A 23079-nucleotide genomic window follows, 5' to 3' on the forward strand; every position below is an offset into this window, starting at 1 on the left:
TTACAGAAAATAATGAACTTTATCACAATATGCTAATTTTTGAGAAAGACTAGTAAATTTTATGCCTTACCTTTTTCATTGCTGTTGTTGACCCTGACCTAGAAACCATTTACCTAAATCCTCAGTGATTAATAGATGATTAAAAATCTTGCTAGTGTGTAAAATAATCCCTTACCACAACATCTCTCAGATACTAATTTTGAAAATTAAGGTGGTGCACACATATATGTGTAGGGACAAGATACCAAAACACAATTTTTAAAAGCTTTTATTTGTAAAATGTGAAACAAAAAGTACAGGAAGTCATAATATGTGGTAGAAAACAGGAATTAACGTGTAGATTTTGGCCAGCTAAGGATACTCAATAGTGGTAGTAGATAATTGAGACTGCATAATCTATTAAACTCCACACTACAAAAAGACTGCCTTTACCAAGTCACCATTGATACACTCTATTGGTTATGTCTAGTGGACACTATTCAGTTAAAAATATGTTTATTGTGTGGTTAAGCACTTCTTGTTATAATAACACATCACATTAACCTGTCTTCTCTGATAGTGACAATCCAAAGTGAGAACGATTCATTTATTCACCTTCCATGCCGCTCAACCTGATCTTTGAAGACTAATCTTTTTATACTGTAGCTGTTCTTTTGGTTATTTGACAGAATTTAATGAATTGGCAGGTGTCTGATTTTGGCAGGTGTCCGATTTCTTTTGGAGCCTAGCAACTGTCATTATAATACTATCAGCCTTGCTCAGGTTGTGTGATTGAATCTCCATTGGCATAAGAGTTGTTCTCTTTGCTACTAAGCCTTTTGTTAAGCCCGCTGAAGTACTTTTCTCTGAAGGTGTTGTGTCCATGGTAGGCGCTGAAGCGAGGGTCTGAGAGATGAGACAGACTGTCCAGCCCCTTTGGAGAAACAGACAAAGATTACAGGAGATGTATACAGTGGTATGAAATAGTATCTAAACCTTTTGGAATTTCTCACATTTCTGCATAAAATCACTATCAAATGTGATCTGATCTTTGTCAAAATAACACAGATGAAAAAACAGTGTCTGCTTTAACTAAAACCACCCAAACATTTAGAGGTTTTCATATTTTAGCAGTATTAGGATAGTATGCAAACAATGAGAGAAGGGGGAAAAATAAGTAAGTGAACCATCACATTTAATATTTTGTGGCACCCCTCCCTTTGGCAGCAATAACTTCAACCAAACGCTTCCTGCAGTTGCAGATCAGTCTGGCACATCGATCAGGACTACTCTTAGCCCATTCCTCTCTACAAAATTGCTGTATTTCAGTAAGATTCCTGGGATGTCTGGCATAAATCGCTGTCTTTAAGTCGTGCCACAGCATCTCAAGTCTGGACTTCGACTTGGCCACTCCAGAACGTGTATTTTGTTCTTCTGAAACCATTCTGAAGTTGATTTACTTCTGTGTTTTGGATCATTGTCTTGTTGCAGCATCCATCCTCTATTTAGCTTCAACTGTCTAATAGACGGCCTCAGGTTTTCCTGCAAAACATCCTGATGAACTTTTGAATTCATTCTTCCATTAATGATTGCAAGTTGTCCATACCCTGAGGCAGCAAAACAGCCCCAAATCATGATGCTCCCTCCACCATGCTTCACGGTGGGGATGAGGCGTTGATGTTGGTGGGTTGTTCCATTTTTCCTCCACACATGACATTGTGTTATTCCCAAACAATTCAACTATGGTTTCATCAGTCCACAAAATATTTTGCCAAAACCTCTGTGAAGTGTCTAAGTGCCTTTTTGCGAATATTAAACGAGCAACAATGTTTTTTTTTTAGACAGCAGTGGCTTCCTCCGTGGAGTCCTCCCATGAACACCATTCTTAGCCATAGTTTTACATATAGTTGATGAGTATTTGCACAGAGAAATTGGGCTGTTCCAGTGATTTCTGTAAGGCTTTAGCAGACACTCTAGGGTTCTTTTTTACTTCACTGAGTATTCTGCGCTGAACTCTTGGCGCCTTTGGTGGATGGCCACTCCTTGGGAGAGAAGCAACAGTGCCAAACTCTCTCAATTTGTAGACAACCTGTCTGACTGTTGATTGATGAACATCCACACTTTTAGAGATGGTTTTGTATCCTATCCCAGCTTTATACAATCAACAATCATTGATCGCAGGTCTTCAGACAGCTCTTTTGACCGAGCCATGATGCACATCAGACAATGCTTCTCATCAAGACATTTCTTATAGTTAGTGTGTGTTTTATAGTGGGCGGGGCAGTTTTAAACCACTCATCCGTGATTGGTTTCAACTGCTTTTTAAATCTCCTTAGGAATGAGGGTTCAATTACTTATTTTCCCCCTTCTGTCATTGTTTGCATGCTATCACCATTGAAATATGAAATATGTTTGGGTGGTGTTAGTTAAAGCAGACACTGTATTTTCAGCTGTGTGAGTTTGACAAAGATCAGATCACATTTGATGGTGATTTTATGCAGAAATGTGAGAAATTCCAAAAGGTTCAGGTACTTTTTCATGCCGCTGTAGCATGACTGCCAATACAGATAGTATATTCCCTGTTAATCTACTCCCAGAGTTGACCAACCAAAAACTGTGAGCATAAAAACATGCAAACCGATATATACACATATACACTAGTGGTGGGACTTAATTCACAAGTTAAGTACGATTACTTAACTAAAGTAGATGTAAAGAGGCAAAAAGAAAATCTAATGCACATATTAGCTTGGCAGATGGCTACAGACATAGAAAAATACATTCATTGATTCATTCATTTTTCATGCCGCTTATCCTCACGAGGGTCCCGGAGGTGCTGGAGCCTATCCCAGCTTACTACGTAGGCAGGGTACACCCTGAATCGGTTGCCAAAATTAAATTAAACATTTCATATTTGGCTTGTTGAAAAGGTATGTGAAAATATGTCTTCACATTAAATCAATCCATGGTGAAAAAAGGTTCAGGGACCACCTAAAGGACAAAATCATTTTACTTGGGAGTTTTTAGCCTCTTATATATAAGAGATATAAGAAAGATGTACACTTTAGGATATATTTTTGTCTTTTTTGGACCACTTAAAAGTCAAAATGGCACTCAACTTAAGATCTTTTGAGTGTTTGCCTAGATAATGTTTTTTCTACTGTTTTGTATTGAAATGCAATTTATTGCTATTTTCTATAGTGTATTATTTGCTTCGATCATCCATTAAAATCCTATCAAATTTTCAAAAAATAATATAATTTGGCTACAAATATTACTATGTGATTAAAATGTGATTAATCAACATAAATCTGTGGCTTTGTAATTAATTAATTAGATTTATTTAATGGACTCCCGCCCTATACACCTTTTAAAAAAGACTAGAACCTTCAATGATAATAGATGCATTTGTTTTGCAGCAATTGTACTCTGCTACATTTGAGGTTTTGGGGTGAGAGGAATATCAGATAAGAGAGATGGATTGCTTTTCGGATGAAGTGTGACTAAGCCATTTAGGTTTCCAGTATGGAAGAAATAAGCTGAACATTGCCAGATGGCGAAACTTCAGTTGAAAATGACACCATGGCTTCCATTGCACATGTACATAGATACATGTACATGACACATACTCATGCGGTTACATTTATTTATAAAAATAAAAACCAAAAAAAAGGGTTTATGCAAACCAATATAAGGGGGAGGATAAGCAGTTGGACACATGCTCTCATTTTACATGAATTATATCTTTGTTGCTGTGCATGCTCGCACTTTCTGTAGTAAACAAATGTTTTTACGATGCAGATGAGTTACTGTCACTTGTAATTAGGAAACCTCAAGACATAATAAAGACCAGCTTTTTCTAAAGATGTCCTGACTTTAATTGTAATCCGAATTCAATTATAAGGTGAACTCCAGTCACACCAGAAACAGTATCCCTGACAATATTCTTCATATTTTCTTGACCAAAAAAATATTTTTTTAACAGTGCATCCATGAAAAATGTTCTGTATACAAGAAACACACATGTTGTGTGGAAATGCTTTTACGCATATGCTCAGACTGTTAGGAGACATGACGTAGACTTTATATATAATTGATTAACCTACTGACTGATCTCAACCACCCAAAATATTTACACACACCTCTGGTTCTTTAGCCTTTTCCATAGTGATCAAGCGACGAGATGTATGGCTCGATAGAATCTGTTCACAGTTGCTAATGAGCCGCAGACATGGATGGTGAGGAACCATCTCCTCACAGTATCTGCAAATGTACAAAAGCATCAATTAAGCTCTAAATTTTGAGCCAAAGCGAATCCAAATGACAATGAATGATTAGTAAGAACATTCATTTTTATAATAACACCACAATAACAACATTAATTACTGTATATTTGCCATTTATCAAATCCCCTTTCACAAAAAAAAAAATTGAATTCAGTTACCATAATAGTTTAGAACAACTTTGACCCAAGGTTCAAGTGTGTGTGCGCATATTAATGATAGAAGTCTAATCAACATGGTAGCAAACCCTTCAGTCACAGGTGTGGTTTGCTAATGACTACTTGTTTTCCCCATTGTCATGACAACGTATGGTGCAAAACAGTCTGCCAATGTTTAGTTGTCTCGGTAACTAGAGGTGATGTAGGCGCCCCACAATTCTCCCCTGTCTATCAGAAGTCACTCGGTAGAACGATGGGTCGTTTGTGAAGGACGATTTCACCTAAACAGCTGAATACATGTTGTTATTTTCGTCGCCATCCATCAATTTTTTTCACACTTTCACTCATTAGGGCCAGAGGTGGAGCCCATCACGGCCTTTGCAAAGTGGGGTACACACTGGAATAGATGCATATAATGTATAGAAAAAAGACCATTACACTATCATTCACAACAATGGACAATTTAGCCTTCAATAAACCTACCATGATTGTTTTTAAAATGTAGAAGAAGCCATGCATGCACAGGGAGAACACACAAACAACACACAGCTTTTGACTTCATTCGCTCTGTTAAATACTTGTGTACTTCCATTATTTTTTTATCTCTCTTTATCATTTCTACACTGTGAGAGTTTGCTGACGATTTTGTGCCAACTGAAAATCTCAAACTCACTCTCATTCTAACATGTGCCCACAATTGAACATATGAAACAGCACACAGAAGGCAGACAGACGCATATAATTGCCATTTTTCGAATGATCCAGTCATGGCTGCAGATATGTATACAAATTTGAGGGGGAACAGAAACTTGACAGCTGCCATGTAGAGCTTCAGATTAGACCCAAGAGACAGACAACATTCGGGCTTCCACACAGACATGTACGAAAGCACACAGGGGTCAGACTATACGCCACACAGACAGACAGTTGACATACATCTGACATGCCTGGCCTCAGAGGTTTATTTTGGCAGGACTCTGACAGACATGGAGTCAAGCACTAGTAGATGAGTAGGAAAAGACAAATACGTGAACATGATGACACACGTGTACGCGTGAGCTAGTAGAGGAGGCCACACACATCCATGCCAATTGTGGGAATGCAACCACACATACATAAAAGCAGGAACCAAGCATGTTTAAAAAGTCAATAACATTTGTGTATTTGCTGACAAACTTGCAGGAAAACCCAGAGAATGCAAGATTATCTAATCCCCATTTCCCTGCAGGCTATTCTTTTATTATCGTCTGCTGTTGCTGTTTGTTGTGTTCCTCAAATGTACCAATTAACACCTGCATATGCAGTCAGCACTATGTCGTCTGACATTGAACTTTCAACAATAAAGACTTTTGTTTCACGTCATACGAAATGTCGTATGGTTGTCGAGGGTAAATTAGAGCTTACCTTTGTCAGCTTTTTTTTTTTTTTTTTGACATGAAGGGACACACCTGTATACCATTCCCAGTAAATACTGTCATTTACACTGGTGAGTATGTACTGTACATACAGGACAGTGTTTTAGTGTTTTCTTGAAGTGGGAATGAATAGTGCTTGAGGGTGTTCTGCAAGGCAACAGGAATGTGTGATTCTGGTCAGCGGCACCAAGTGAGACAGATGTTCAAACTGTTGAAACGCAGCAGAATTTCCCTAGTTTCTGTAGTTTATACGACACAAAAACAGTGTTGAACAAATGTGTTCTGTTGTTTTTGGTGCTAGGACGCCCCCTGTTGGTAGCTAATTGCATAACCTCACAAGGACCTAAACAGAAGTAGTGAAATGCAGTAGAACAGAATAAATCACTGGGAAAGTCAAACTTTTCATCCAATAATGACAGATATGTTTACTTACTCTGGCCTATAAACAGGCAGCCAGTACACCAGCCTCCCTCCCATGACTAGGCGATGTGCCGAGAAGTTAAGCATGTCAGCAAATATTTCACTCAGTTGGTAGGACTGCGATACGGGAACATGTGATTCAGCGTACCTGGAATACACAAAATATTTGGCATTTTCCTTGCAATGTGTCTTTTTACCAATTCAGAGTGTAAAGTATTAAGTAAACATACACGCCATCTACAGGTTTTGTAGTTTCTTTCTGGGAACCTGTTCTTCTGGTGGACTCACGTATACCATATGGAGCTAAGCACACATGAAAAACAAGTGACACAAACATTTTCAGGAACATAAACTGTTGTATAGAACCACTTAAAATAAAAGAAATATTGATTATACTGTGGTTACAATTAAAATCCTAATTAGTATATTAGTACATCATTTTTTTAAGGACATGTTGAATGAATGTAGCTCCAAATGACAAGTTAGGAAAAATGACAGCCCTGCTCCTACAAAAAATGAACATACGATCGGTAATGATGGCGTCAAAGAGAGCGGCCTTCCTCCACACAGGCTTGGATGCATCAGACACCATCACATCTACATACGTCTTCTCTGTTCCGTACTGTCGCAAATTGGCTCGGATGTTCTCATCAGGTCCACGCCATTTCTGATCTTTGCGGCTTGACCTACCTGGGAAAAAAAGCAAATGACTCTTGGTATCTTGTGTTAATGCCAGTATATGCCTGTTAATTAAAATTTAGCATGATGAGTACTCAGATTATATGATTATGAAAAAATGATACCTTTGCCATGGATAGTGTTGTAATCAATATCCGATCCACACACATAGGCTCCAAAATGAGAGCAAGCAACCAACAGGCTTCCTTTAACACATCAAAAGAGCACCATTTATGTGAAAACCCTAAAACCCAAATATCTGAATATCATTCCATTAATCTAAACTCTAATATTACAGACATTTTGGTTCACGTTAATGGTTATAAACATTCTACTGTATGTGTTCATCACTGCATGTACAATAGGGAAATACAGTAGCTAACTAACTTACCAGTGCCAACAAACGGGTCAAAGACAAGATCGTGCTGTTTGACCTTGGCATGGTTGGCCATGATGAAGGAGAGACCTGCATCCATACTGGTGTTTCCAATGAAATGTCTGTTCTTAACACTGTGAGAACGAATCAGTTCACGCTGACCATCGGCTATCTGTGTAAAAGATTAAGCATTAAAACACACAAAAAAAATTGGCTTTCACAAATTTCAAAGCGACGACTGATCCTATTCCTAGGACAGTGCAATTTAAAATTGGTGTCAAAAATGTTTGCGCTAATTATCAACTTTTCTTAAAGATTACACCGTATCCACATTTGCCATAGCAATGGCAAACATGTTGTTTTACTTTTTACAAATGTGTATCATTAGTAGGAGTGGGGAACCTCTTGATACCTCACGATATCATACGATTTGCGATACAAAGCTCGCGATAACGATGATCTGACGATATTGCGATACAACGATTATCGATTCATTGGACTGAAAATCATTCTAGGATATTCTACAAACAACTAATAAACTGAAGAACAAGCTTCTGCTGTGAATTGGAATGAGTTTATCACTAGTAGACGTCCAATCCATTTGAACTGGGAGGGTGGCAGCGAATGAACTAGTGCCGCAACGATTAATCGATTAACTCAAGTATTCGATTAGAAAAAAATATTCGAATTAAATTTTATTGATTCGAGTATTCGTTTAATTAAAGTGGCGTTGTAATGGTTTATTTTGAAAGTGTTTGCATTGAGTTTTATTGATTAGGGTGGATACACTGCCCTCTGGTCTGCCTCATTTCACATGGCTGAATCCAACTGCTCCCTGTTAAGACCAACGTAAGCTAAGTTTTTGTTTGAGCTGATGTATTTTATGCATTCATAATTTAGTTCATACGCATATTTAGCTGTTTTTGTGGGCATATTTGTCTGAGCTCTCATTTGTTAAGAGGTGTCCAAACTTTTTGCAAAGGCGGCCAGATTTGGTGTGGTAAAAATGCGGGGGGCCGACCTTGGCTGACGTTCTTTACGTAGAACAACATACAGTGGGGAGAACAAGTATTTGATACACAGTCAATGGGAAAACCCATTGGCAGTGTATCAAATACTTGTTCTCCCCACTGTATTTAAGCAAATTTTAGCAAGCCATTCCTTGTGTCAAATTTGCTTTATTATTTTTTTTTAATTAATAATTTCAACAGTCTCACAACTAGTCTTTGTGGCGTTCTCTTTCGACTCTCGGGCTCTTGTGAAATACTGCTGCTGTAAAATAAAACTAGCTTCAAGTTGCTTCAATTTCTTGATACGTATCTTCCAAGTAATCTTGTCGTACATGTCAATGTGTCTTGTTTGGTAATATCGCCTCAAATTGAACTCTTTAAAAACAGTGACTGTCTCTTTGCAAATGAGGCAGACACAGTTGTTGCATATTTTAGTGAAGAAATAGTCCAATTTCCACCTATCCTTGAAGCGTCGGCCGTTGCAGTCACCTTTTTTTTTGTTGATTGTCGCCATTATAGAAAACTGGGAGTAAAGAGTCACATGGCGTAATGTTGCTTAGAGTGCTGCTGCCTTTTAGTGGGTAAATGAGGAGCAGCATTTAGTGTGTAAGGTACTTCATATGCTGGTAGCAGTACTGCTGACCAATTTATTAAGTGTGTGTGCGGGCCAGACGTTATTGATTTTATGACAGAGGCTGGGGGCCGGATGAAATTTGACCAAGGGCCGCATTTGGCCCCCGGGCCGGACTTTGGACATGTCTGGTTAAGAGCATTGTTTAAAAAAAAAAAAAAAAAAAAAAGGTTAGCATTTTATAGCATTTAGGCTAGCGGTCTTTTGCTATTTAAGTTAGCCAGTTGTTCTTTTGTTGTACATAGATCCTTTCTTTTATACCATTTTGAGGCTCAGCTCAGGTATTTTAATGTTTCATTTTCCTTATCCGATTACTCGATTATTCAAACTAACTAGTTCATCGATTAATCGACAACTAAAATAATCGATAGCTGCAGCCCTAGAATGAACATTCGTTCATTCGCTGCCATCCCTCCCACTTCAAACAGATTGCACGTCTATGGCCGTCAGTGGCAGCCAATGCCAGGCAATGAGGTAATTTTGGGCCATTTAAGGTTAGTTAAGGTTAGGTACCTGTTGATGTTCAGTTACCTCCTGTTGATTTGGGGTATTTTATGGGTCACTTCCTGCTTGTTTTGAGTTACAGAACAGGAAGTGACCTGGGAATCACCAAAATGAATAGGCAGTGACTCAAACTCAACAGGAAATGACCTGTAAATGCCCTAAAATTAACCGCAAGTGACCTGTAAATGCCCTGAAAATCGGACAGAATGACTGAACGCTCTGGTTTGTAATGAACGAATGTTCCCAGTCTAAATGGATTGGGCGTCGTGCACCGTCAATGCACCCTTAGAGGTAACTGAGACACTATTATGGTGGAAGACTTTTGTAGCAACTTGTTGGTTCCTTTTTATTTATTTTTTTTTTTTGACATTGACACCTTTTTAAAATGATATCTTGATTCTTGACAGGAGCATATCGATAACCTTTTGAGATAGAAAGTATCACGATGTATCACCATTTCGATATTTTGTCACACCCCTAATCATTAGCCTGAATTCAAGCTCTCATTCAAATCAATGTTATTACTCTGGATGTTTGTTAAAATAGAGGTCATTAACGGTCAAATCCCTCAAGGTTCTTACCCATCGGCCAAAGTATACATGATCTGGATGCTGTGGGATGTTGTTTGGGTCAGTGCCGTAATCTTCCAACAAGCAGAAGATGTGCTGAGGTTTCTTAAGATTTACAACACCATTAAATGGAAGGTAATCCATTGCCTGTAGAGAGAATACACAATATATTGGAAAAAATTATACACGCCAACACCTCTAATGAGATCCATACAGGAGGTCTGTAAAAAAAAAAAAACGTTTTACATGAATTTTATCTATTTATACTGTTTTTAATCTTGTATTGTATGGCATCTGATTGTACCTTGAAAGGTGGAAAAGCGCTATATAAGTTTAAGTATAACACCACCACCACCACCACCACTAGTGTATGCCGGGAAGAAAATGAAGGGTTGGGTGAATGAATGCACAAGTTGACTGAAATCCAAAGTATTTCATTCAAATTTTCATTTGTAGTTGAGACACTTACATCAATTCGATTAATTCTTTCTTTGAATTCCAGGGTTTTGTTGAAGGTGTAAACATTTATTCTGTATGTTGAGTTTTTGTGCAAGAATGGCAACTGCAATCAGAAAGCAGAAAATGAAGCTTTTAGTTAGTTAAACCATGAAGCTCATTTGCCGTTGCACAGAAAAACTTTGTCCCACCAACCATGTTCTCTACTGGGTAGTTCAGTAAGGATATCCTGAGGTCATTGTGGTTTCGTCCGTGGCCCCATAACTCAAACGCAGACCTTCAGGTACATTTAAAAAAAACATATCAACATAAATTATACATCAACATAAATTATACATCAGAATAGCAAAAATAGATCAAAAATGGTGTTACATGAAAACATTGTATCCAGCTCAATTGATGTAGCATCATGAAGACTTTTGTTATGATGGCAAGCAAGAAAATTCTTACTTTGCACAAACAGATCGGGCCATGACAGAGTAGATGTCGTCCTCTGTCAAATCATCCAGGCACCAGAAAGGACACTTGAAAAGAGTTCAAATAATGTTAAATCTGTATTTCACTTCAAATATTTTTTTCTTTTTTTCATAATAACATTACATAATCCTCTTCGGGGGCATTGAGCCTATATCGGTTCACTATGACAGAAACACAGAACACACCTTGAACTGTAGCTCAATAGACAGCCTACTGATGCAAAAAAACAAATGTCAGCTGTGCCTGGCTTTAGCTCAACTGCAACCCAAATAAGGACAAGTCCTATAGAAAGTGGGTTGAGAGTTGGATGGGCAGAAGGAGGGGCAGATGGACTAATGTCATCTTTTAACGATGCAAGTGAATATTTATTGTAAAACAAAAGATCTGATTGAATATTCTTGAAATGTGTTCTTTCTTAATAAAAGCTCCGTCCAGGTACTTATGTCCTGTCACCTACTTATCTTATAAACCATTTAGTTATTTATACTTTGTATTTCTCACAATATAAACTGAAGTTGGAATTTTCTGGCTCAGAGAATTAAAGATGAGAAAATAATTGTTGACTAATTCTTACAGACCTGGTATTTTCTTTGGCGAAAATACAGTTCCAGTTTCTGAATAAATCACAGATGATTTTTTTTTTGTTCGTATTTCATTTAATTAATTATTCCGTACTGTTTGTCTAGATTCACATTTCTTTTGTTCATATTTTATTTTTTTCATTCAGTCATTATTCGTACTGTCTATCTGGTTGCGTGGGTGCTGGGACCTGTCCCAGCTAAATGGGGCGGGAGTTCTTACTTAATTTGGTATTTTATAAACACAACTATATTCCACATGGGATTTGCCTTAAGTGTACAGTGTATCACCAAAGTGAGTACACCCCTCGCATTTCTTCAGGTATTCAAGTATATCTTTTCATGGGACAACACTGACAAAATGACTTTGAAACAATGAAAAGTAGTCTGTGTGCAGCTTATATAATAGAGTTCATTTATTTTCCCCTCAAATTAACTCAAAATATAGCCATTAATATCTAAACCCCTGGCGACAAAAGTGAGTACACCGCATAGAAGCTACATACTGTACTTTCCTAAATGTCCAAATCGAGTACTGCTTGTCATTTTCCCTCCAAAATGTCATGTAACTCGTTACAGGAGTGCTGTCAGCATTGCTGCAGAGATTAAGAAGTGGGGGGTCAGCCTGTTAGTGCTCAGACCATTCGCCGCACTTTACATCAAATCAGTGTGCGTGCATGGCTGTCACCCCAGGAGGAAGCCTCTTCTGAAGAGGGTACACAAGAAAGCCCGCCCGTCTCATCAAACTATAGGACATGGTTCCAGTAATCCGCGTGCTTTGTTGACATGTCTTCAGCAAACTGTTTGCGGGCTTTCTTGTGTACCGTCTTCAGAAGAAGCTTCCTCCTGGGGTGACAGCCATGCACACCAATTTGATGTAGAGTGGGGCATATGGTCTGAGCACTAACAGGCTGACCCCCCACCTCTTCAATCTCTGCAGCAATGCTGACAAAACTCCTGTAACGAGCCACATGACATTTAGGGATGTACGTAGTTCCCAAGCGGTGTACTCACTTTTGTTGCCAGGGGTTTAGATATTAATGGCTATATTTTGACTTATTTGGGGGGGGAATAAATTAACTCTATTATAAAAGCTGCACACAGACGATTTTTCATTGTGCCAAAGTGTCATTTTGTCAGTGTTGTCCCGGCAAAAGATATACTTAAATATCGGCAGAAATGCGAGGGGTGTATTCACTTTTATGATACACTGTACCTACAACCAGTACAACCGCAATCCTTGTGAGGATAATCAGTAGGAAGATTGGATGAATGGATGGGTGTAATAAAAGTTTATTAGTACTTAATATTGCCATTGATTTTATTACAAGAAAAACAATCAGTGTTAAACAGAATCTCATGTGGTATCACCCATCTCTGATAACCATTTTCCACAGATACCTTTTCTGTAAAATTATCCCCAGGATTGAATGGTTTTCCTCTGAGAGCCAGTAGAGCCTTGATTTCCTGAAGAAATAAATAATGAATAAATATTTAATAACAATAGCGCACCTTTTTCGAAGTATTTGTGTTGTAAAATCAGTAAGAGAAGATGAACCATGAAAGCAAATCTTTATAAAAATAAGACATTAATTAAAAAACCAATAGAACTAAGACGTTTTTGTACAACACATAAATATTTTGCACTATTCAGTCACTAGATTCGGCTTTAAGAGGACACAATTGTTAGGTAGAGTTTGAGTTACAGTAGAAGACTGCTATTCGCGGAAATGAAGCCGGATTCCACTAGTACGAAAAGGACATGACAGTTATGGTAATTCCTCTCATTTAATAGTCACTCAATAAGTCTTTGTTGTCTTAAACACATTTTATGATTTTTTTTGTCCATTATATTTCTGTCAGACCTGAACCAATGGGGTAGGCTGCATGCCATTGGAGAGGAGGGACTTTTCAGATAAACTTTTCATGCAGCCCGAGTATTTCTCTGCAGCACCCGAGTAAGTATACCACACTTATATAAGCTTTTTTACCCATGTGCTCTCCATAAACCAGTTTAAATACTGCCAGTTTGTTTGGTGCCAGAAGATGTAGGCACTAGCAGGAGTTATTTTTCTAGTCGGAGTTTAACATGAAATTAAATGAAGGGAAGATTATGGCCCCACAACTAATAATAAATCGGACAATACTTTGTGCCAATGACTCAAATATTGATTATAAAACCGTTTTCAGTGGAAGTTAGAGAATAAAATTTAACCAAAAAATAATTCACATCTGTGGTGTGTGTGAGACCATGCACGGTGAAGCACCTATATATCAGTTATTGATAAATCTCCATAAGTAAAGACAATTTTTCCTATGGTCCATGACAATGGTTAAAAATATTACAAGAACACAAAAATACACATCACGTGTAAGGGTGTGTGGCTGTTTGTGTGACATGTAGCCTATATAGGTGTGTTTTGTTCATTGACTTTCCACCTCATTTGTCATATATCCATCCCTATCTCAACAAAATCCTTGATGTCGCAGGTAAAATCTCATTCTGAATTTATTTCAAAATTTAAGAGCCGTTTTGATAAATACTGCCCTCATCATCCATTTGACGGTGAGAGACGTCCAATGCATTTGACAGGGAGGGGCTGCCAGTCCCTCCCAATTTAAAAAGGTCGGACGTCTATCGCCGTCTTTGGCAGCCAATGAGTTAAGATCATTTATTGTACGGTTACAAATAAGATACTGCATTAGCGGATAATTCAACACAAACGTTTTCCACTGTGGCCATGCTAAGCTATAAATTAATGTGTATTCTTCCCTACAAAAAAAAAAAAAAAAAAGATGGATAGAGTTTATGCAAATTCATCCACATTTACCGGTAACCTGAAGTCCAAGTTATCTTGAGCAAGATGTAATAAATATTGAAGACATGCTCGACGACCGGGGGCTGCCATGTTTGTTGTCAATTCAAAATACATCCGACTAGAAACAAGATTAAGGCTAAAAATGACCCACTGAAAGGACATTTCTCTGCTCCGTTAAAGCGCGATTTCCAGTGCTTTATGTGGTTTTATGTTAATGTTTATGTTATTTTAATGTGTACTAATAGAATACATCAAATGGAAACCTATTAGTTGTGTATTCAAACAAGTGTAGGATTGGGATTACTTTAAATAAACACAAGTTAACGTGTTTTCTAATGCCGACGCTCCCACCCCACACCCAAGCCATGTTCATTATCATGTGATTATAATTTATGACCCAAAGTAACCAACGCTATCCTTTACTTGCGTGTCAAAATCAATTTGTTCATTCTGGGTTGTAATTTATAATCTGCTTTACCAACAACAGGGCATGGACCTTTTCTGCCCAGCCTCCTCTGCGTTGCGATTGGCTAGATAGTTCATCTGAAAGAGCTCATTGGTTGAAGAAAGGTCCATCATGATCACACCGGTTTTGCTATGGCACAGGAAAGTATCTTTACATTTGCTACTGTCAGCAATGTTGCTGTATTGTTTGCAGGAGCTGTTTTTAATACCAATGGGCACTATGCACTTTGGCTTAGGTGAATTTGTAATGCACGGGACGAGTACAGCTTAAAATGTAAGTATTATCACATTTGTTTACTATTTTGCATACCATTCCATAAAAGGGTTAGTTTTGCAAAGGTGAACCTTTGTCTACGTTGTTTTTTTTTAATGTCATTAATAATACTGTCTTGTATATTTGACTTTCATTACAGTTTTCTTGAACTAAAGTTTTACTTCTCTTTTTCAAAGCTATTAGTGGAAACGAACACACTGAGCCACAACATCATGGATGAAAACACATCTCCTGGTCAGCTAATGGATGACCAAGAATCCATAGTGTCTGTCAAAGGCCTGAAGGACAACTGGCAGAAGTGGTCTGATAATCACAAGGAGCACCAGAAACACAACCCCTTCAGTCACGACACCAGGCCCATGGCAGTGGTCCCTCAGAGGGGTCACGATGACTACGGGAGGCCCCTGCAGGGTTCGCTGACGGCACAACGTGGGAAGGATGCTCACACACACATCAGCAGAGAGGTTCAGGAGTTGTGTGATGTGATAAAAGACATTGGGGTGCACGGAGACAAACAAGGGAATGGGGGAGATATCTCGGTAGAATTTGGCAAGCTGTTTGAGCATTACGTGACTATCTCCAACAAACTGGTGGGGATTTTACTCAGAGCCCGGAAGCAGAAGCTAGTTGATTTTGAGGGGGAGATGCTGTGGCAAGGGAAAGATGATCATGTTGTGATTACTCTATTGCAGTGACTTCTTCTTCCCTCCATAACAAAAGGCATCTCACATACTGCCATTAGTTTTGGAGTGTTAATGTTTTGGTCTCATGTGATTTAAAATACAAATGGGGGATTATTATACAAAACAGCTGTATTTATGATTCCTATATAATTTATACAGTATATACTGTATAATTTATAGCAAATATATATATATAGGCTTATTAACAAATAACAGCATATATTCGCATTTGCCAGCAGTGTTCTCAATGTGTCACACATGAAACAGTGCCATATGATGGTTCACATTCATTACTGTAAAAAAAAAAAAAAAAAGTAAAATTAAAAAAAAAAAAAAAAAACAAGGTGCTACAATTTATATTTTGATGAACATTAGTATTTTCTAATGTGTAAAGCATTAGTGTTATTAATATAGTAGCAGTTTTTTTCCCCACCAATTATTGGATTAACATGTTCAGTAATTGAGCCATGTATGCTTGAATAATAAAGAAATGTAAAATGCAATCTCTTTGTGAGACCGACTAGTAAAAGTAACGACCAGTAAAATGATTGTTTAATCTTTAATCGCAATAAATTAATCCTTCTTAAAGTGCATACATTGATACAGAACAGAGTATGGTTTCTTGCCTCTACATTCCATTGTCATGCAGAATTAACCTTTTCTGGCACACAATACTATACAGTCAACAAATTTGGTCAATTGCTGTTCACAGAAAAAATAATGTTCTTGCAAATCTTGTTAATGTACACATCACACCAATTTATTCATATAAACCCCATCTTGTAATTCCTGCAAAATTGATCAGTTTACTTTTCAAAGGAAGTATTCTGTTAAATGCAACTGATCATCTCATCACAAATCACAGGTTACAGACCGAAATGCACAAGCAAATTTCACACAAGTATTTTACAAGATGAAGACAAACTGCACTTAACTTTGAAGTGTCAGGATCATTTACTCGTTTCCACATAAAGGAGCCTCGTAAATACTTTATGCAGATGTTACATGATGCTCCAACTCGTTTCAAATGTTGAAAAATACACCTCAGTAAGGATGGCACAAAGCTGTAGAAGTCATTGTATTTGTGTGTCATGCTTATGTGATCTAGGATTAATGATCCTACTGATTAACAGAACTGTGCTATTAAATAATTTCATTGATAATTTTAATTTCACAAAACAGCTCTACTTGATTTAAAACCAGGTCTAAAATCCACACATCAAATGCCCTACTTTATGTTGCAAAGAATTAAAAAGGTTGTATATCGAAAGTAATTATTTGCCAAAATTTTAGTACTGATTGGTGATTATAAATAGGCACATGGATCCAAACATAACTTTTAAATATTCTACGGTTCTATAAATCCTGAATTACACCCAGAGGGCGATGCTGAAAGCACTTGTTAAACTTGCTGTACTTGGTATTGAGAAACGGCCAGCATACTCCCATGATTCTGTAGTTGCCAAGCCCGGGTTTGTGAGTTCGCAAGTACCAGTCATAGCCGATATTAAGAAATGGCGCGTGGCTCGCCGAAACACAGGCTGCGCAGTACGGAACAAAAACCACAGGGTGGCCAGCCAGAAGGAGGCCATCAGCAACAGCGAGTGCCCTCCCAAACAACCCTCTGAAGCATCAGCCAAATAAATGGGAGTGGTGGAAAAGCATAAAGGAGGTGCCCCACCCCATCGGAAGACGATGGCGGGAGAGGGCATCTACAAGTTTGTTAAGCTGCCCAGGCAGCCAAATGGCCAGACTAGAGGCAGCCAACCTCAGATGATGCTCGGACACCTGCAACACCTAGGTGGATCTCAGTTGTCCGAACAGACAACCATGCGCCCACCCCTTCAAACCCGAAGCCACCAACGAGGTGACATCAACTTCCAAATCAAGTATAGATATTGCGGTGAAGACACCCCAGCACCAACTGCAGAGGTAGCAAGTTGATATTTACTCAGAAGGGACCTCATCCCAGTCAGTAGACAATCCATTTCTGAGGCAAGCTGACGTTCAGCATTCACACTATTTGCGAGGATGGGGCGATTCAAGTGTTAGACGCACCTCAGCGCTTCGAGTGACTCAGTTAATAAAAGAAAGAGTCCGGCGGGTTCTCGACCCCAACAGGAGGGATCAGCCTGAGCCACGCACCCCCATTGTCTTAGATGTACAACTGTAGCCCAACATTACAAAATTCCCCATGGGAGCTGTATCCACTGGCATGAAACTTGAAAATAGAGAATGTCACTGAAACTGCGATGATGCGAGAACTAATAGGTATGCATACTCAATCTGTGAACGCACCAAAGAAACATTCAGTGCTTTCAAAACAGCCCTCTGGCATTCAGCCAGGATGAAATAGAACTAAAATCTCCGAGGAAGGTAATCAGCTGGTTTCTTCTTTAGCGTTGAGAAGCTCTATTAGTTGTTCCACCTGAAAGATATTCAAATGAAATAAATTCTCAGTTGGTATTGGTATTTTTTTTCCTGCTTGGCCCCTATACTCCAGGAGAATAATATATGAGATAGTATATACACAGGTGTTGTGTCAGAGAGAAAATTACTAAGATTAAAGCGGGGCTAGAGAATCATTATCTATTAGATAAATATTTAGCAACCTACGCATCCGACCATAAATCTATCTCTTATTACAGTCAGGGTGCTTTTGTCGACAGCTGGTTGGCTGTACTGATAAAATCTTACTCATGTTATATTCTCATAAGTAATATAATTGCAGAATGGATAGCTTACTGTAATGAACCAGAAAGAATTGAGTCTGTAGAACAGGCGAGACATGAAGCCCATCTGGCTGGCAGGTGCCAGAACATGAAGGTGTAGATGTGTGACTGAACAGAATGGGGGCCAATGGAACCCAAACCTGCAGAGAAAAGAAAAAAAGGAATGTCTAATAAATTAATAGTATTATACAATTTTTTGTATCAATTTAAAATAATTTTCTCCTCCATATATGCTCCACCAATGCCCTGATGAGTACACAGAGCCCTGAAATTTTAACAGAGACTGCCCCAAAAAAGCCCTTGTTCTTCCCTTCAACAGAGAGGGTTCGGGTCAAACACTCTGGGCAAACAGTGGCCTGTGCACACCCACACACGTCGCCATGGCAGCAGTGCTGTTTCGCTGAGCCTCTGCCTAGTCTCTGCTGGTCAAAAACACCTTTCTAACCCCCTTGCTACTAACAGTCAACATTAACATTTGCTGTTTTTACGTTTCTGATGCTGAATATATGGGCCAAAAGGTCATTGCTTTATGTGCGTGCTCGTACATCGAGTTTCGACATTAAACAAAAAAAGCTTTGAAATGTCATCAAGTTAGGACAAGAGGTTTTTGTGTGCTTAAATTTCGCTCACCTGACATCATTAAGATCCGTCACATTGTTCTTATGCAGGATTTCCTTCCCCGTCTCCACCATGCGTTTTACTGCATCGCACAAGAAACAACTTGCCATTTGAAACTTTTTTTGAACATTAAATGACCAAGATTTTCCATAGATGCAATATAAACAAAGGCTGGTAAAGCTGGGTAAAGTAGATATAAAAAAACAATCAACAAAACTTTAATGCTTTAGGACTTTTTTCTTTAGTATTTTCCCTGCTCTAATCAAGGTAAAAGGAATTATGAACCGCTCCAAACACCAATCAGTGTTGGCACAAAACTCAGCTTTTGCTACAAAACGCATTTTAAAAAAAAAAAAAAAAAAAAAAAAGGGGTGTAGTTATTATATCTTATTTACAGTATATTTCAGGGTTTCTTCAAACTGCATTTGGAGATAATGGATTCCCTGCCAAGAAATCCAGCATATACTAATTTCTGTACCAGCAAGACCAGTACCAAAACACTCGTCTCGTATGTTTTTAAGTGTAGCGAACAAGGTATTTTATCTAAGGTATGTAGACTTTTTATATCCACTATGTAGATACTTGATGCACTTGTAATTTTACTGTAACGTGCATTAATGTTATAATAAATGAATGCGAAATGTTACTTTACCTAAAGGAACGTGTTCTTTGCCGAGTGACTTGCAGTTCCCAACATGTTTAGTTGGGACAACAAGATAATGGTGAGGAGCTCCAGGCTTGATGTCTCTGAAACATGAAATTTCCTCGTCCTGTAGAAAATAATGGAGCGCTTTGGATACAGCAATGTGCATTTTAACCACAAAGATAAGACTACTTTCCTTGTTGTACGAAGTACGAACAAAACAAAAAAACTGAAAAAGGGATATGGTTAGCATGTTAAACTGATCATGTATCAAACCCCATAACGAATATAAGAAGAATACGTGCATTGTTTGTGATAAACGATTGAATTAATAAGTAATCTGATAATGTGCCGTTTGTGGCGAGTGACTCGAACAGCATCAAAATACAAGTTTAGTTAGCGAACACAGTATGCTACTACGTTCTATAAAGGTCTATGATTTTATACATAACCGTATATTAAAAAATAAAAATCTTACACAATGGAGTAGCTCCGTTTCCATTTCATGGTTGACAATTCTACAAAAAATACATTTTTTGTCATATCCTTCAGCTAAATCGGTAGTTTTAGATATGCTCTGCCCAGGTTGTGTCACAGCAACATTTGCTCCCTCCATTGTCAGAATCATTGAAGATGAACATAATCAATCCCAGAGTCATCGAACATAGCCCAGAGATTGTTTATTTGGAGGCACTAGAATTATGCAATGCCACCGCCAGAGGGGGGTAAGTACAAGCTTTTAAAGTAGGCAGTCAACAACTACAGCCAAAACCAGATGTACTGTAAAAGTGATAGTTTCAAGACATAGAATTATAGTCCTACTTCAAATATTGGCAAGATGTTTGGTTTCTATAAGTCTCAGTCCAAACCTTTTTTTGTTTGTACCAATAAAATGCATGCAGTTGATGATATACAAATATTGGCAAGATGTTTGGTTTCTATAAGTCTCAGTCTGAACCTTTTTTTATTTGTACCAATAAAATGCATGCAATTGATGGTATATATGGCGGAAAACACTCAGACCCCCAATTTGGCCAAATTTCAAAATTGTCCGATATGCATGTGTGATACCTCATTGGAAAGCTTAAAATCTATATTTTCTGGGGGAAGAAAATGTTTACACAGGCAGGCATTTAAAAAAAAAAAAAAAAAAAAACAGCAAAACCCTATCTGGAGGTGAGAGCGAGCGAGAGCAGAAATACAGACGCCATGACTTTAACGAGAAATTATCGCGTACTTGTTTCGATCCAAAAACTCCATGTAACATGTATCACTGAGTGTCAAGACACAGCTGTGAATGGCCACAGTCTGATTTTTTTGGAAGATTTTATCAGTGAAACATGGTAATATAACAAAGGTCGCGTTGCAGAAATCACAGACATCAAGAGTGGTCGAGATTTTCTTTTTCATATATTTACCCTTTTGAACATTTTTGTTTTTTTGTCTTTGTTTGGATCGCTTTTTTATCATCTAACATATCAGAGAAAATGCGACAGCAACAGAAAAAATACAATCAAGCGATAGTTATGAGGTAGATATCTGTGACTTTTTTACAGACACCATTTTTTTCATTGTGACGTAATTTGTTTAAAAGTTTAAAATATGCGAGTGAATCATTTTTTAAAGTCGTTTTTTTTTTTTTAAACAAAATATTAGACATCAATTAATGATTCTAAGCTAAAAATGACAGACATTTTGAATAATAAATATAATTAATTACCTTCGTTTTATGGCTGGGTTGAAACAAAAGCGCTTGTACGACGTCTGCAAACAGGGGTTTCCAGGGTAAAACGGACAAATTAAAAAATAGTTCGGGGGCTTCATGCGCCATGAATCTGCTATGGCAGCGTATAGACATATTGTTCTATCAAACACAACAGTTGTTTTGGCTTAAAATACAGCAGTTTCCTTTAAAGAGGAGTGCAAGAGCGGAAACTGCTTTTTCAGTCTTGTCTGTGTTTTCCGCCACATGTATGTACTGTATATATATATATATATATATATATATATATATATATATATACACAGTTGTGCTTTATGTGTCTGGGAATGTTGGGTTTGATCTCTGTTGGCCTCTATTTAGTGGAGAAAATAAATTGATAATCCGAAAATTAGGGCCATGTTTTTGGGCAAAAGACGCATCTCTTGCAATTGCAATGGTGCAGTTGATTTTCAAACTTTGGGATTTCATGTACAAATTTAAATGCACTCTCTTGTGGTCATGTTTTCTATGGGGCACAAGTGAACCAAGTGTGACACATAAAAACTGCCTCTCATTCTTCTCCATGTTGCTCCCCATAAAACTGCACACAGTGTTGGAAAAGCGATTGCACATTAACCCCTTGAAGGTGTACTTTTACTCTTTCGACATACCAGCTGTATCTTTAAGGAAAGTATGTTTTATCTGCCATTCGGATGTATTGCATTCACATTACAAAAACTCGAGCAACTCCAGGCCATACTTTTTGATAAATCCATCCAGCATACCTGAAGGAAAAAAATTCTGATTTCGAGGTTTCTTGTGTATCGATTTAACTAACCTTGGCCCCAACAACCCAGCACAAGTAGTATGCATGGCAATGCCGGGCCATACTGCTAGTCTTTAATAGAGGGAGCAAAATTAGACTATTTGTTAAAAAAACAGAGTAACTTTGCTAATTTTGTCAATTTGATTTTAAGCATTCACAAATTTCCCAGCTGTGATAAAATGCTGATTGACTGTTCTGTATGTGCACTTTGTCAAAAGTGTGCTTTCGTACACCCTGCAGCAGAGCTGTGCATGAGTAATTTGGTGCCTTAGGTCAGAAGCGTTCTTCCCCTTCTCCCTATATACAACATATACACACCAATACATCATATGTAGATACTGTATTATGTAGATGTTATGTATATTAAGATGATTAAAGCATACAAACTGTATAATTAAACTACTTCTTTGACGTCCGTTCGTTAGGATGTTTCTTGAATGTAGAAAAAATTGTCACCAGACTTTTTGCACAAGCAGGTTGATACTTGTTTTGTTGGCAGTTGTTCCCTAACGAATAATGATGTCATCTCTTTATCTAGCTTTACACAAAAAAAGCATTTTAAAAAAAACACATGGAAATCGGCCTGAATTTACATTTCTATCACACATTTTTACTTAATTTACCATACTTAAAAATGTTGATAGGATAGGATGGAAACCCAACTATTTTCATTACTGCTCTGGTCCCAATTTTTTTCTCATCATTATCAGTAGTATAAAGATAATGAACAGCCTTGATGGACAAACTTTACTGAAGGACTGCTATCCCCCCAAAACTACACTT

At 37.9% G+C, this 23079-nt stretch overlaps 2 protein-coding genes across 4 annotated transcripts; one reads left to right on the plus strand and one right to left on the minus strand.

Moving 5' to 3' along the window:
- Nucleotides 1–271: 271 nt before the first annotated feature.
- Nucleotides 272–20425, minus strand: trmt11 (tRNA methyltransferase 11 homolog). 3 transcript variants are annotated; one of them, XM_057835418.1, is made up of 16 exons: nucleotides 20247–20425; nucleotides 19778–19895; nucleotides 19138–19207; nucleotides 18521–18647; nucleotides 12936–13001; nucleotides 10930–11003; nucleotides 10675–10756; nucleotides 10493–10585; nucleotides 10036–10170; nucleotides 7325–7481; nucleotides 7059–7139; nucleotides 6781–6945; nucleotides 6486–6558; nucleotides 6269–6403; nucleotides 4122–4242; nucleotides 272–913 (listed from the first exon to the last, which is right to left on the minus strand). In XM_057835418.1, exons 1-16 carry the CDS (start codon nucleotides 20394–20396, stop codon nucleotides 749–751), a joined length of 1812 nt encoding a protein of 603 aa, XP_057691401.1. In that variant the 5' UTR covers nucleotides 20397–20425; the 3' UTR covers nucleotides 272–748. The 3 variants fall into 3 exon arrangements, with proteins under 3 accessions (XP_057691401.1, XP_057691402.1, XP_057691403.1); XM_057835419.1 differs by lacking the exons at nucleotides 18521–18647; nucleotides 19138–19207; nucleotides 19778–19895; nucleotides 20247–20425 and adding an exon at nucleotides 14366–14517; XM_057835420.1 differs by lacking the exons at nucleotides 272–913; nucleotides 4122–4242; nucleotides 6269–6403; ... (7 more) ...; nucleotides 10930–11003; nucleotides 12936–13001 and adding an exon at nucleotides 16182–18203 and having other exon boundaries at nucleotides 20247–20423.
- si:dkey-29b11.3 (actin-binding Rho-activating protein-like) lies at nucleotides 13982–17120 on the plus strand. The gene is made up of 3 exons (XM_057835421.1): nucleotides 13982–14024; nucleotides 14841–15092; nucleotides 15269–17120. The coding sequence occupies exon 3, from the start codon at nucleotides 15305–15307 to the stop codon at nucleotides 15785–15787; it is 483 nt and encodes a 160-aa protein (XP_057691404.1). The 5' UTR covers nucleotides 13982–14024; nucleotides 14841–15092; nucleotides 15269–15304; the 3' UTR covers nucleotides 15788–17120.
- Nucleotides 20426–23079: the final 2654 nt, after the last annotated feature.

The sequence above is a fragment of the Corythoichthys intestinalis genome, chromosome 4 (genome assembly GCF_030265065.1).
Source record: "Corythoichthys intestinalis isolate RoL2023-P3 chromosome 4, ASM3026506v1, whole genome shotgun sequence".
Taxonomy (NCBI): domain Eukaryota; kingdom Metazoa; phylum Chordata; class Actinopteri; order Syngnathiformes; family Syngnathidae; genus Corythoichthys; species Corythoichthys intestinalis.